The sequence below is a fragment of the Dipodomys spectabilis genome, unplaced genomic scaffold (genome assembly GCF_019054845.1).
Source record: "Dipodomys spectabilis isolate Male_0828 unplaced genomic scaffold, ASM1905484v1 ptg000004l, whole genome shotgun sequence".
Lineage (NCBI taxonomy): Eukaryota > Metazoa > Chordata > Mammalia > Rodentia > Heteromyidae > Dipodomys > Dipodomys spectabilis.
Genome location: NW_024870681.1, coordinates 3367501 through 3383108, shown reverse-complemented (window position 1 = coordinate 3383108; position 15608 = coordinate 3367501). Strand labels below are relative to the sequence as shown.

General features: G+C 38.4%; 1 protein-coding gene across 6 annotated transcripts in view; it reads right to left on the bottom strand.

Annotated features, from left to right (window-relative positions):
- Positions 1-15608, bottom strand: part of Nf1 (neurofibromin 1) — a 243895-nt gene that overhangs the window by 189641 nt on the left and 38646 nt on the right. For all 6 annotated transcript variants that reach the window (XM_042691650.1, XM_042691659.1, XM_042691675.1 and 3 more), the window contains exons 2-4: positions 8847-8990; positions 5436-5519; positions 554-744 (exon numbers count right to left, since the gene is read on the bottom strand). In XM_042691650.1, the coding sequence (XP_042547584.1) occupies positions 554-744; positions 5436-5519; positions 8847-8990 (419 nt within the window). The remainder of the gene's footprint in view (positions 1-553; positions 745-5435; positions 5520-8846; positions 8991-15608) is intronic.

Genomic DNA, 15608 nt, shown 5'->3' with positions numbered 1-15608 from the left:
TTCGATTCCCCAGCACCACATAAGCAAAAAGAAAAAAAGCCGGAAGTGGTGGCTGTGGCTCAAGTGGTAGAGTGCTAGCCTTGAGCTGAAGAGCTGAGGGACAGTGCCCAGGCCAAAAAAAAAAAAAAAAAAATCAAAGCTAGGGAAGTATCTTAGTGGTATAGAATGTGCAAGACTCTAGGCTCACCCCAGCACTGCAAAAATAAAGAAAGAAAACATTCATACATAGTATTAAAAAAAAAAAAAAGAGTTCAAGTGGGTATATACCTCAGTGGTAGGGCATGTTCATGAAGATCCTAAATTCAATCCTCAGTACTAAAGGGGGGTAGGGGGGAGGGCCCGGCCATAGAAGATTTCTTTTCCTAAAATTTAGACCTTCAAGTTTATAACACTGTTCATCAATACCATAATATTACATAAATGAAATTTCAAAGACATTAATGTATAAAATTTCTACTAAAATCCAGGTAAGTCGTTTGCTATTTTTATTTTTATGTAAACAAGTTTTTAAATTTCTATTACTTTAATAGTCTTATGCCATTCACACACTAACCTGGTAGAAATGCGACTAAAGACTGCATTGAAGTTGTTGCAGCTGAGAGAAAATAAAACCCCAGAGGCAGAATTCCGAAGTTCAGCTGCATGTTGGTTTCCTTCTCGACAGGTATGAAGAAAATGGCAGATTTCTGGCAACAACTGCTTTACCAACATGGTTTCATCTAATCTCATTGTGTCTTTTGGTTGCTAAAAGAGAAATGACTGCATAATTCTAAAACTTTAATTTTACCTGTGAACATTTGCTATTATGAACATTTTCAAGCATACAGAAAAGCTGAAAAAGAATAACAAACACCTATATGGCCGTCACCTATATCCAACAATTATTAACATTTTGTCTTATTTGATACATCTATCTAGAGATGGTCTAATAAAGGTAGTTTCATCTTTCACCCTGTAACTAATAATTCAAGTCCAACCTTCAACTCATCCTTAGTATCTATCCACTCCATCCTTAGTATCCAAGTTCTATCCACCCAAATTGTTTGCTTTCTTTTTTAAAGAATGATCCTTTCCTTTCTGGAAATTTCCAATGTGTTGTGCATTCTAAATAAATTGTACTTATTCACTGGTAAGTACATTATGTTGTTTGTCTCAACATCTAATTACATCCTGCAGACTAACCAAAACAGGTATTACTTACCACACATATGGCAGTTTATTTTAACTAATTCTTCTAGCTGCTGTACTTTCTGTAGGTAGACGCTAATGTTGGGTTTAATTAAGGCCAAGTGTTTTAGGTAATTCAGTAAAGTTCCTATTTCACCTATCAGTAGCATATAACTCCAGGTGGTCTCTTGTTCATGACAAGTTTAATGTCAGCAACTTGGGTGGGGTTTCTAAGGGGAGGGGGGGAGGAAATGGGGTTGTGCCAATCTTGGGGCTTGAACTCAAGAGCCTAGGTCCTGTCCCTGAGACACTTTTTCTCAGGTTAGCACTCCACCACTTGAACCATAGCACCACTTCTGGATTTTTCTGAGTAGTTTATTGAAGATGAGAGTCTCACAGACTTTCCTGTCCAGGCTGGCTTCAAGCCACAATCCTCAGATTTCAGCCACCTGAGTAGCTAGGTTTACAAATGAGAGCCACCAGCACCTAGCTGGTGTTAACATTTTGATCTCTACATTGTAAATGTTTACTTTGCAAATAACCATCGAAGACAAGTCATCCTTAAAAGAAGCTGTTTCTATTTCACCTAGCTATTATGGTTTTGATATCCATATATGCATAAACAATCCTGATAATACTGAGCAGGCTGGCAAAGAACAAAATTTGTGTAATTTTATTCTTCATCCTATTCAAGTGCTTTCCTATATAAATACACAGAAATAAAAAAAGGAGAGATTTAGAGATTTCTCAAAAACCTGTCACATTTGTTACGTTAATCAAACCAGATATTGTAGCTAATCCAAATAAGTAAATTAAAATCAGAAAATTATTAAATATTTTTAATAGTAATAGTATTGAGTAACATTCCTCTAACTCTACAAAGTTTTAATTATAATACTGATAAGTACTCTCCTTTACTTAGTTATTCTAACCACTTACATGATAAATATGTACAATCTGTTTTAAACTGCCTCTAATTTCATCTAAATATGAGACTCAAACATTAACAAAAGTATTATCAAGGTATTGTTAGGTAAAAAGAAAAAATGTAAAATTAATTAGATGGAAATCAAAAGACAGCCATAAAATCACAGAAGAAAGCCTAACATAATATAACTTCTTTTTTTTTTCTTTTTTTGTTGGTCATGGGGCTTGAACTCTCAGCCTAGGCACTATCCCTGAGCTCTTCAGCTGAAAGCTGGCACTCTACCACTTGAGCAGCCAAAGCACCACTTCTGGTTTTCTGGTGGTGAATTGGAGATAGAGTCTCATGGACTTTCCTGCCAGGGCTGGCTTTGAACTGTGATCCTCAGATCTCAGCCTCCTGAGTAACTAGGATTACAGGTGTAATCCAGCACCTGGCTATATTACTTTTAAATTATAATAATGATTTTTTTTTTTTTGGTTGGTCGTGGAGTCTGAACTCTGGGCCTGGGCGCTGTCCCTCAGCTCTTCAGCTCAAGGCTAGCACTCCACCACTTGAGCCACAGCACCACTTCCAGCTTTTTCTGCTTATGTAGTGCTGAGGAATGGAACCCAGGGCTTCATGCATGCAAGGCAAGCACTCTACCACTGAGCCACCTTCCCCAGCCCCATGAAAAAAATTTTAAGTGATACAATTCTATGGATATAGCTCAGTGGAAGAGTGACTGCCAAGTATTATACCTATCCCTGGTTATAATCCTCAGCTCAACTTAAAACATTTTCAGTAGTGAAACTGAACAGTGATACATACAATATATACATACATACACACTCATATATAGTACAAGTTATACAAGACCACTTGTGAGCATAACAATTTTTATTATCACCAAAGAACATTACATCAAACAAGGGCCAATAATAATTACCCACCCACATACATTTACCATTTCTTCTAAACTATCAGTGTCAATGCTGTGGAAAATGAAAAAGACAATACCTCCATTTAATCCTGGGTATGGATGATATACTGGTAATTCCAAAATAATGACTACTATGAAGAATTGATTCAAAAGCGTAAAACTACCCACCTTCATAGCAATGCTCTTATTCTTTCACTCCATTTAACAAATGAATAGTAGGAGATCGCAAATTAACACAAGAAACCAACTTAAAACAACTAGCTCATCCTCAGTTTAAGTGTACAATTTTGGAACATAATTTGGAACAAAGCCAAGCTCAGTAAGAATTTAAGATAATACACTTAGATTTTCTGGCTTTGATAAGAAAATTGTTGTGTGAATATAATTACTTTCTTCTTGACCATACAACCAATGAGCCCTCACATATTAGCATCTCTTAACATCTCTTGGGTTCTAGGTTTACTATAAAGATCTGTAACATGGCACAATGCCTATGTGCCTCTGATCATATAAAATAGTATTTAAAAAATAGTATTTATCAAAATGAACTCCAGGAAATGGAAATGAGATTTTTCTCTTTGTTGTTTTTGTTTTCTTTTTATCTTGTTTGTTTCTCTGTCTTTGGGAGGGGAAGGGGGAACACAGAAATGGAGGGGAAAAGAATGAGCAAATACAGTGGTGGTACTCACTAGATACTGTTGAAAATAAACCATACAACTTGTAGATGTGGATGGGAGGGAAAAACTGGGAGTGTGTGAGGGAAGGAGTGACACTGTCCAAAAAGAAACATATTCATTACCTGACCTATGTAACTTTAACCCCTCTGTACCTTATAATAACAAAAAACAAAAATTTTAAAAAAGATTTGCAACCTATACAAGAAAAATTACTGAGTAAAAGCAAACTTCTCCAAGTTCTGCCAAATGAAGAAAGAACTTAATAACTTGATTCTAATATATACAGAATAGACTTAATAGAGGTATTTAATTTATACATGTATATAAATTATCAATGTTCTGTAAGAACTAAAGCTATTGAAGAACAGAAACATTTTTGCTTTGTACAACAGAAATCTTCATGAAAAAGTACAAATTAACTTATTTAAATACACTGATTTCTTAGAAGAAACCTGGAAAACACTATTTGGTACTCAACTAACTCCACATACCTGTTCTATTGCTCATATTTACACAAAATCAATGTTGGTTTTTTGGTTTTTTTTTTGGGTCCGGTCATGGGGCCTGAACTCTGGGCCTGGGCGCTGTCCCTCAGCTCTTCAGCTCAAGGCTAGCGCTCTACCACTTGAGCCACAGCGCCACTGCTGGCTTTTTTCTTTTCTCTGCTTATGTGGTGCTGAGGAATCGAACCCAGGGCCTCATGCATGCAAGCGCTCTACCACTGAGCCACCTTCCCAGCCCCACAAAATCAATGTTAAAATGCTATTTCCTTCCAACAGAATAAGTTCAATTTTCAAGGACCCTTTCACACACACACACACACACACACACACACACACACACACACACACACACACACACACACACACACACACACACACACACACACACACACACACACACACACACACACACACACACACACATCTTTTTTGTTGTTCCTCAGCTCTTCAGCTCAAGGCCAACACTCTACCACTTGAGCCACAGAGCCACTTCCGGTTTTCTGGTGGTTAATTGGAGATAAGAGTCTCAGGGAGTTTCCTGTCCCGGCTGGCTTTGAACCACGATCCTCAGATCTCAGCCTCCTGAGTAGCTAGGATTACAGGCGTGAGCCACCAGCACCCAGCTAAAATCATATTTATACAGGAACAAAAATAAGATTACTATTGATCGTCTGATAACATTCTTTCACAGTTCTGCAATGGCACAGGCTTAACAAAATCTGAGAAGTTAATTAAAACCAATAGTGATTAAATCACAAAAACATTCTCTAAACCAGGGCTGGGAATGTAGCTTAGTGGGTAGAGTGCTTGCCTAGCATTCACGAAGCCCTGGGTTCGATTCCTCAGTACCATATAAACAGAACAAACCGGGGCTGGGAAGGTGGCTCTGTGGTAGAGCGCTTGCTTTGCATGCATGAGGCCGTGGGTTTGATTCCTCAGCATCACATAAGCAGAAAAAGTTGGAAGTGGTGCTGTAGCTCAAGTGGTAAAGCGCTAGCCTTGAGCTGAAGAGCTGAGGGACAGCGCCCAGGTCCCAAGACCGACCAAAAAAAAAAAAAAAAAGACAGAAAAAGCTAGAAGTGGCACTGAGGTAGCATTGAGCAAAAGAAGCTCAGGGACAGTGCCCAGGCCCTGAGTTCAAGCCCCAGGACTAGCAAAAACAAAGAGAGGGAGAGAGAATGTAAATCCCTGAGCTCAAACCCCAGTGTCAACATCAAAAAGAAAAAAAGAGATTTACTTACCCCAGCAAGACATTTTTCCAGTGTATCCAATATAATCAATTGAGAGAGATACAAATTTTTTTCAGCAGCTTCTCCAAATATCCTCTATAAAAAGAGATATTCAGCACACAAAAGTTGGTTATCACTCTCCATACATTTAGCAAGCATCTGAAAAGTGAGGCACTGAGGAACAAGAAAAATCAATAATCTTCCACTTTATCTTCTAGATTATACTATATCTAAACCTATTGTTTCTATTTTACCTTAATCCTCACAAAATAAATTACTGAACAAAAATGAAAGCATTCATTATAAACTGCCATTCATTATCTCTGTAATAGTTAAAGACATTGCTTTTAGTTTACGTTTCAAAATACCTTGATTTAAAGATCTGTACTAAAGTCTTGAACTGATCATTTAAACAAATTCTCATTCTGCAAAATTAAAGCCTTCTTATGAAGACAAAATTCTACTACCAATTAGTGCGTCTTTGTTTGTTTGTTTGTTTGTTTTTGGGTCCAGTCATGGGCCTGAACTCTGGGCCTGGGCGCTGTCCCTCAGCTCTTCAGCTCAAGGCTAGCGCTCTACCACTTGAGCCACAGCGCCACTTCCGGCTTTTTTCTTTTTGCTTATGTGGCGCTGAGGAATGGAACCCAGAGCCTCATGCATGCAAGGCAAGCACTCTACCACTGAGCCACCTTCCCAGCCCTGTTAGTGCATTTTTTGAAGCATTTACTACTCTCAAATTGGATGATACTTCATCTATTTACTACCAAAATACTATGGTTTCCACAATATAATTTATTCAATAAGCATTAAGTGAATGCCAGGCCAAAACATATGTTTTTGTTTTGAAGAAGGTCTCAAATATAAAAAATATTTCACTATAACTGGGAACAAGGATACATATTTATATGTGCAAAATCCTATTCAGCGGCATGGCTCTGGTAGTTCCCACCTGAAATTCTAGCTACTTAGAAAGCTAAAATCTAAAAATCATGGTTTCAAGCTGACTAGTCTGGGTAGGAAAAATCCATGAGACTCTTATCTCCAAGTGACCACCATGAAACAAAACAAAACAAACAAACAAAAAACACTCAAAGTGGAGCTGTGGTAAAACACTATCCTTGAGCAAAAAAGCTCAGGGACAGCCCCCTGAGCTTTTTATGCTTCTAGTGCTAAGCAACTTTCTTTAAAAAGGAAACACACATGGGCCATGGGCTGGGAAGGTGGCTCAGTGGTAGAGTGCTTGCCTTGCATGAATGAGGCCCTGGGTTCGATTCCTCAGCACCACATAAGCAAAAAAGGCCAGAAGTGGCAATGTGGCTCAAGTGTAGAGCGCTAGCCTCCTGCTGAAGAGCTGAGGGACAGCGCCCAGGCCCAGAGTTCAGGTACCATGACTGACAAAGAAAGAAAGAAAGAGAGAAAGAAAGAGAGGAAGAAAGAAAGAAAGAAAGAAGGAAGGAAGGAAGGAAGGAAGGAAGGAAGGAAGGAAGGAAGGAAGGAAGGAAGGAAGGAAGGAAGGAAGGAGAGACACCAAAGATGATTTGACTATAAAAAAAAAAAAAAATGAGTTTGAGGGGCTGGGAATGTGGCTCAGTAGTAGAGTGCTTGTCTAGCATGCATGAAGCTGGAAGTGGTGCTGTGGCTCAAATGGTAGAGTGCTAGCCTTGAGCTGAAGAGCTCAGGAACAGCACCCGGGCCCAGAGTTCAAGCTCTACAACCGAAGGCGGGGGCGGGGGGGGGGGGGGGGGGGGGGAAATGAGATTACAACCAGTTCTTTCATAGATCAATACAAGCAATACAAATTGAGGACAGAGCTTAGAATTAAGAAAAACCTGTATCAATTACTTTGAACTGTATATGAGAAGATGGTTAAACGGAAACTGTTTGAGATTATTTTAGAGGAATAGGAGGCATTCTAGTTCAAAACTACAGAGAAACTGAAGTATGCTAAAGTGAAGAATTTTGGGTGGAAATGGGAGAGATTAAGGGAACAGATGACACTGTACTTATTACCTGATTCATATAAATGTAACCTAGCACCTTTATATATCACCTCTATAGTAACAATAAAGTAAATTAAAAATAAGAAATATGTAATTACTTTATGAAACTGGTACTTTGAGGAAAGCTGGTTTCAACACCAGTTCCCTAACTAGTGTCATAGGTTACAAAGAGAGAAAAAACATTTAATATTATCACAAGAATCCCACATTTTAGAAGTAAAATAGCATTTATTCATCCTCTATTTGGGAGTAAGCTAATCTGGTACATAAATTCAATAGGAAACTTACGAAAACTCAAGTAATAATTTATTATATAGTATAGTGCTAAGAACATAGTTCACTGGTAGAGGGCAAACCTAACATATGTAAGGACCTGGATTTGCTTCTCAGCACCATGAGGGGAAAAGAAATTTTCATACTATGGTCAATTTCTATAGTAGGGCACCAATGGCTTACACCTGTGGTCCTGAGTACATGCAGACTATTTTGGAGGTTAAGATCTAAACCTCTCAGTTTGAAGCCAGCCCAGGCAGGAAAGGCCCTGAGACTCTTATCTCCAATTAACCAACAAATAGCCAGAAGTGGTCAGGCTGGTGGCTCATGCCTTGTAATCCTAGCTACTCAGGAAGCTGAGATCTGAGAATCATGGTTTAAAGCTAGCCTGGACACGAAAGTCTTTGAGACTCTTTTCTCTTAAAAAGCAAAAAAAAAAAAAACAAAAAAACACCTCAGAAAAGGCTGGAAGTGCCTTGAGAAGAATCTCCAAGACAGTTCCCAGGCCCAGACTTCAAGTGAGAGGGGGAAGTGGGGGGGGGGGGGGGTGACAGAAGAGAAAAGAAAAAAGTTGGGGCGGGGAGGGCAGAAGTAAAGCTTTGACTAAGTAGTAGAGCACTAGCCTTAAGTGAAAAAGCTAAGGAACCAGTAACCAGGTCCTGAGTTCAAGCCCCAATATGGGTACCCAAAAAAAAAAAAAAAGTCATGGGAACAATGGAAAGGGAAATTATACCATGAATAAAAGAAGCTTCTGGGCAAGGAATATGGCTTAGTGGTAGAGTGCTTGCCTAGCATGCATGAAACCCAGAGTTCAATTCCTTAGTACCCCATAAACAAAAAAGGCAGAAGTGGCACGGTGGCTCAAGTGGTAGAGTGCTAGCCTTGAGCAAAAGAGCTCAGGGACAATGCCTAAGACCTGAGTTCAAGCTCCAGGGCTGGCAAAAATAAATAAATAATAAAAGAAGCTTCTATGGGGAAGAATATAAAACTAAAATGAAAGTTCAAAATTACAGTTACACTCATTCATAAGATAAAATCATTATATCCAAAATTCATAGGTAATTATTTCCTGTTTTTCAAAATATGATGTTCCATACTTCTAAATCAAAATAAAGCAAATTAACCAAAAAATAGTAATCCAAATACTCACCATGGTGTTAACGTTCTTTAAGATAGTAGTGAGGCCACTTATAACCAAAGAAAACTTGTATTTGGAAATATTGATTAAACATTCCTTATTGTGCTCAGTGCTGACTTTGGTATGTGTGTTCTGTTGTCCTGTTTTAATTGGGAGCTGAGGGAAAACAAAAAGTTAAGAGTTTATCCTTCCAAATGACTAAAGACAACTTATTTCACTAAAAATCATGTCATCTTAGGAAAGCTGTCTATCATAGTAATCTGTATTTGTTTCTCAAGCTCCAATATTCAATATACTATAGCATTATAGCAAATATAAAAATTTTTTGACAATTTCAATTTTTGCAGTTTTCCTACTAGAAGTTATAAATATCTTCAAAATTAAACATTTATGCAGCCAGGTGCCAGTGGCTCACGCCTATAATCCTAGTTACTAAAGAGGCCAAGATCTGAGGATTATGGTTCAAAGCCAGCCCAGGCAGGAAAAGTCTGTGAGACTCTTAACTCCCAAAAACCTGAAAGTGGAGCTTTGGCTCAAGTGGTAGAATACTAGCCTTGAGCTAGCTCAGAAACAGCATCCAGGCCCTAGTTCAAGCCCTAGGACCAGCACAAAATAATTTCTTTTTTTAACCCAGCATTCTCATGAGAGAACAATAACTCACAGAATCAGAACTAAGTCACTTAAGGGGAGGGGAACAGGGGAGTTAAGACTAACTCAAGTAAGATAACTACCTTCAGCTGCACAATGATACACTTTACAGGAAAATATATCCTGAGGGAGAAATCACAGAATGGGTTAAGAAGTCACACTGCCTAGAAATTGATCTCTTAAAAAAAAAAATCATCTCTACTCTGTTCAAAAGTAGTATGTATTTTTAAGCACCCTACATGTATTTACTGTTAGTATTAGATCTTTCTAATGTTAACAGAGAATTCTGGTAAGTTTCCTGTGAAATCCAACCAATCTATCTGAGTTCAGCTTTCACCACTTGAGAATTGTCTAGTAAAAGTGGAAAGAACGAGTGGTATGGACAAGTTTGCTACAACAATAATAGGTGATTAAACAGCAAAGAAATACTAAATGGAAGGAGAGCATTTTGGGGGTATAGAGAAGACAGAACAGAAGCTATATATTACATAATGTTAAAAAGGGATTTCAGAAAATGGCTACAACACAGTTCATAAACCTTCCCAAGTCTTCCCCAAAGAAAGAAGAGAAACGAGACTAGGAAAGCCACAAACTGACAGTCATTTACATTAAAATGAGGGGGGACAAGGCTTCCCCACAAAGCTTCTAAAACATACAAATAAGAACCACTTAAAGTTAGAAAGGTGGTGAGGTTTTAAGTGCACAAGACAAAATCTTAAGAGGAACAAGAGGAGATTCCCCAAAAATATATCATATCCTCAATGAAAAGTATAGTAGGCCAATTTAAAAACACTAACCTAAAATGCAGGGGAGATTTGTACACTGCAATGTACAGGTTAACTGTAAAAGGTTTAAAGTCTGAAGAGAATGACTCACTCTAAAACAACACTAACATAATTTTCTGTGATGATGATGATGATGATAATTATGGGGGAGAGGAGGTTCTAGGGCTTGAACTCAGGGCCTGGGCCCTGTCCCTACGCTTTTTTGCTCAAGGCTGGCGTTCTACCACTTGAGCCACAGCTCCAATTTTGGTGGTTAATTGGAAAAATTAAGAGTCATGGACTTTCCTACCCGGCTGGCTTCAAATCACAGTCCTCCTGAGTAGCTAAGATTACAGGCACGAGCCACAAGCACCTGTCTCCACTTTAAGATTTTTGCCAGTTAAATGCACTTAAGAGTCTCACAAACTTTTGTGCGCAGGCTGGTTTTGAACAAGTCCTCAAAGCTCAGCCTCCTGAGTAGCTAGGATTACAGGCATGAACCATCAGCACCAGGCAAAACTAGAAACTTTTTTAATCTCATGAAGACAGAAAAGTAAGAGTTTACTTTTCCCTCTTAAGAAGGAAACTAATTTCACATAAAAAATAATCAATTAAGCCAGGCACTGGTAGCTCATACCTGTAAACCTAACTACTTAGTAGGGCTGAGATCTGAGGATCTTGATTAAAGCTAGCCTGGGCAAGATAGTTTGTGAGACTTGTATCTCCAATTAACTTCCAGAAAAGAGCTGGAAGTGGATCAAGTGGTAAAGCTCAAAAACATCACCCAGGCCCTCAGTTCAAGCCCAGGACTGGCACCCCCCCCCAAAAAAAAAATCAATTTTTAAAAATTATCAATCAGGATACCTATAATTTATAATTCTACCTACTCAAGAGGCTAATGTCTGAAGATCATCATTCAAAGCCAAGCAGAGCAAAACAGTCTGTCACTCTCATCTCCAATTAACCAGCAAAAAGTTTTAAGTGTAGCTGTGGCTCAAGTGGTAGCATGCTAACCTTGAGCAAAAAAGCTCAGGGGCAGTATTGAGGCCCTGAGTTCAAGCCCAGGACTGGCATAATATGTGTGATGTGTGTGTATGTATGTATATACATATATTTATATATATATGTATATATTATAAATATACATAAAATCAAATCCTGCATAGAGTTATTTTTTATAAGGAATGAAGTGGGACATGGTTGCATTCACCTCTATCCTAGAAGACTTTTTAAGACAGTTTTAAGTTCAAGGCCAGCATGGGTTACATAGACTTTCTCTCAAAAAATGAAACAAGGGACTAAGAATGTGGCTTAATGGTAGAGTGCTTGCCTAGCATGCATGAGAGTCTGGGTTTGATTCCTTGGTACCACATAAACCAAAAAATAAAAGTAAAGTAAAAATTAAAAAAGGCCAGGTGCTAGTGGCTCACGCCTGTAATCCTAGCTACTCAGGAGTCTGGGATCTGAGGATTATGGTTCAAAGCTAGCCTGGGCAGGAAAGTCTGTGAGACCTTTATCTCCAATTAACTACCAGAAAATTGGAAGTGGAGCTGTGTCTCAAAGTAGTAGAGCACTAGCCTTGAGCAAAAGAGCTCAGGGATAGCACTCAGGCCCTGAGTTGAAGCCTCACAACCTGATTTTTTTTTTAATTAATATATGCTAATACAAAGTAAGAAATAAGTAAAACAAACAGAATGAGACAGAAAATATATGAATCAGAATAAAAGGAAGAGGATCAGAATAAAAGGAAGAGGATCCAAAAAAAAGACATGTCCACCAACAGATTAAAACTATAATCATTTCAAAATAAGCCAAGAGAAATTAAGAAAACCATAAAAAATATAAATTAGAATTTAACATAATAAAAGGATAGAAGTTATAGTATGTTTACAAATGAAAACTGAGGGGCTGGGAAGGTGGCTCAGTGGTAGAGTGCTTGCCTTGTATGCATGAGGCCCTGGGTTCGATTCCTCAGCACCACATAAGCAAAAAAGAAAAAAGACAGGAAATGGCTCTGTGGCTCAAGTGGTAAAGTGCTAGCCTTGAGCTGAAGAGCTGAGGGACAGCGCCCAGGCCCAGAGTTCAGGCCCCAGGACCAGACCCAAAAAAAGAGAAAAGAAAAATCCATGAGACTCTTATCTCCAATTAATCACAGGAAAAAAAAAATCCAGGGGTGGCACTGTAGCTCAAGTGGTAGAGCACTACTCTTGAGCAAAAGGACTCCAGGGACATCACCCAGGCCCAGAATTCAAGCTTCAGACCAGGAAACAAACTCCTTTGAACATTCAGGCAAAAAGAGGAAATAACTTAAAACAAGAGCAAAAAATTAAGACTACAGACTGGATCAAGTAGATGAGCACCAGTCATGAATAAAAAAGCCAAGTGGAGTACAAGGCTCTGAATTCAAGACCTAGTACCAGCACCAAAAAAAAAAAAATTAGCCAGGCACTGATGGCTCATACCTGTAATCCTAGCTACTTAGGAGTCCTAGCTACTTAGCCGGGCAGAAGAGTCTGTGAGACTTTTATATCCAAAAAAAACACTAGAAAACTGGAAGTGGTTTTGTGGCTTAAGTGGTAGAGCACTCGCCTTGAGCTGAAGAGCACAGGGACAGCGCCCAAGCCCAGAGTTCAAGCCCTATGACCGACTGCGTCAATTTCATTAAGTTGAGACCCTCTTTCCCAGAATCTCACTCTGTTTAAGACTGATAGTGTTGGTCCAAAAGTAAATTTTCACAGATTTAAAATGTGGAAGTGGGGAGCTGGGAAGTGGCTCAGTGGTAGAGCCCTTGCTTTGCATGCATGAGGCCCTGGCTTCGATTCCCCAGCACCACATAAGCAAAAAGAAAAAAAGCCGGAAGTGGCGCTGTGGCTCAAGTGGTAGAGCATTAGCCTTGAGCTGAAGAGCTGAGGGACAGCGCCCAGGCCCAGAGTTCAGGCCCCACAACCGGACCCAAAAAAAAAAAAAAAAGAAAAGAAACAACAATAAAATGTGGAAGTGGAGCAGCATCTATTATTCTGAGGAGCTTCATGGTCAGATACAATGAGACAGATACAGAGGTTGTAGAGGTGCCCTGAGAATTCCAGTTTATTTCTCTATCACTGTATGTCAAGCAAGTACCTACCTTGGTGAGAAACAGTGGCTCAAATCCCTCACTAGATACTGGCTGCAAACTTATAGAAGTTAACTATAAATAGCAGGAACTTCCTATAGAATTTCAAGCTTTTCCCTTCATCATCTCACTTCAGTGGTTAGCTGTTCTTGGCTTCCCAGATTTCCTTGAATGTTCCAATTTATCAGATCATTTCCACTGATTCTGGAGACCCAGTTAAGACTTCTCTAATCCTCCAGCTACCCCTTCCATATGCAGTCTTCTCCAAGTTATATATATATATATATACAGTTTAATTCTGTAAGTTCCCTATTCTATTACACAGTCTGCTTCTCTGAACTCTGATAAAACAAACCTTTGTTAAATATTAAAATACATGCTGAAACAGCAAATAACATCTACCAAACAATGACACTTTAAAAATTGTATAAATATTAATGCAATTTGAGAGAAATGAATTCATGAATGAGAAATGAATTTATGAACCTATAGAATAGTCCCTAATCTTCCAGGTTTTTGCCATCTTAATATCTAGAATTATACACATGAGCCACCAGTGACTGGTTCAGGCTCCTTTTCCTATAACTACTCATTCTCACGTGAACTGGATCCCAAAGAACTGAATTTTTATCCCTTCTAAGGGCAGTACCCCAGAGATCCTTCACCTCTTAAAAATCCCAGCACTGCCATTCTTAGGATCAATATTCCAACACATGAAGCTTTAGGAAACACACTCAAAACACATCAATATGAACGTAGAAATTTAATATGACAAACTACTGTTTCAAGTCAGTGGCAAAAGAAAAGATTAGTTCAAATATTGATGTCAGATCAACTGGCTAGCCATCTTTTTTTTTTTTTTTGCTCCAAGACCAGGACTTGAATTCAGTACCTGACACTTTGCTCACTGGCAGTGCTCTACCAACTGAGCCATGGCTAAAACCCCTATCCCTAAAAATAACAACTCAAATCAAATTTGAAAATGGGTAGGTGATTTAAAACCTACTATAAGTAAAAAGTAATAAAGTGAATAGGTCAAACACTAAAAACTAATTTCACAATGCTAGAGAGAGGAGGACCTTTCTAAGAAAGATGAAAACACAACAGCTACAAAGAAAAATCACCAATCTCACAAAAAGTGCAAATTCTATAATAAAAAGACACTATTGACAAGAAACAAATAATAGCAGAAATTACAAGAATTGAAAAAAAAAAGGTGTAAAGAAAAAGTATAAAAAATGTGTGAAAGGGTTTACGTAGCTATTAAGTCTGTGTGACTCTTATCTCCAATAAACTACTAAGAAAAAGCCAGAAGTGTGCTGTGGCTCAAGTGGTAGTGTGCTAAGCTTGGGCAAAAGAAGCTCAAGGAGAGAACTCAGGTGCTGAGTTCAAGTCCAGGACCTGCCCCCCCCCCCAAAAAAAAACTCTACTACTCTCGCCACACCCCCAGTCTATGAGTTGCTTTTCAATGCACATCTGTGAATTTCATAATTAAGTAAAAATAAGAGCTAAACTTTAAAACATTTTATTCTACATTATAGACATCTTTAGATATAATGGAAGAGCTACAAAGGGTCTAAACTGCTTGAAAAAAAACACCATCTTCTAATTATAATTTCTAGTAATACACTATTAGCTACTTAAGATACAAGATTTCAACTAGAGGATTAAGCAAAAAAGCTGCCTCACAGGAAGCAAAGCACTCTAAACAATAGACAATGTGTGTCTTGTTTCACTCAGAAATTCTTCAAAAGGTCACAGGCTAAAATTTTTGCCTTGTATACATTTAACTAGTTTCCAAACGGCCCATCAGACTATGACTAGAGTTGAGAATTTCACTACAATTTATTCAATGTAGTTGAAAGAAGAAGAAAGAAAAAAAAAAATCATACTGACGGAAAAGCCCTTAAAATATCAGCTCTGATATCAGGTTAACACAAACAACAAAATGTACCAAATATAAAAACTGGTTACAATAAGACATGTTCCAAAGTGGAATTTGTACCATTTCATAGCATATAATAACACTTTATTTGTTTGTTTATTTATTTAGGTTGGTGTGGGGCTTGAACTCTGGGCCTGGGTACTATCCCTGAGCTCTTCGACTCAAGGCAAGTGTTCTACCATTTGAGCCACAGCTCCACTTCCAGTTTTTTAGTGGTTTATTGGAGATAATCTCAGGGACTTTCCTACCTGGGCTGGCTTTGAACCATGATCCTCTGATCTTGGCCTCCTGAGTAGCTAGGATTA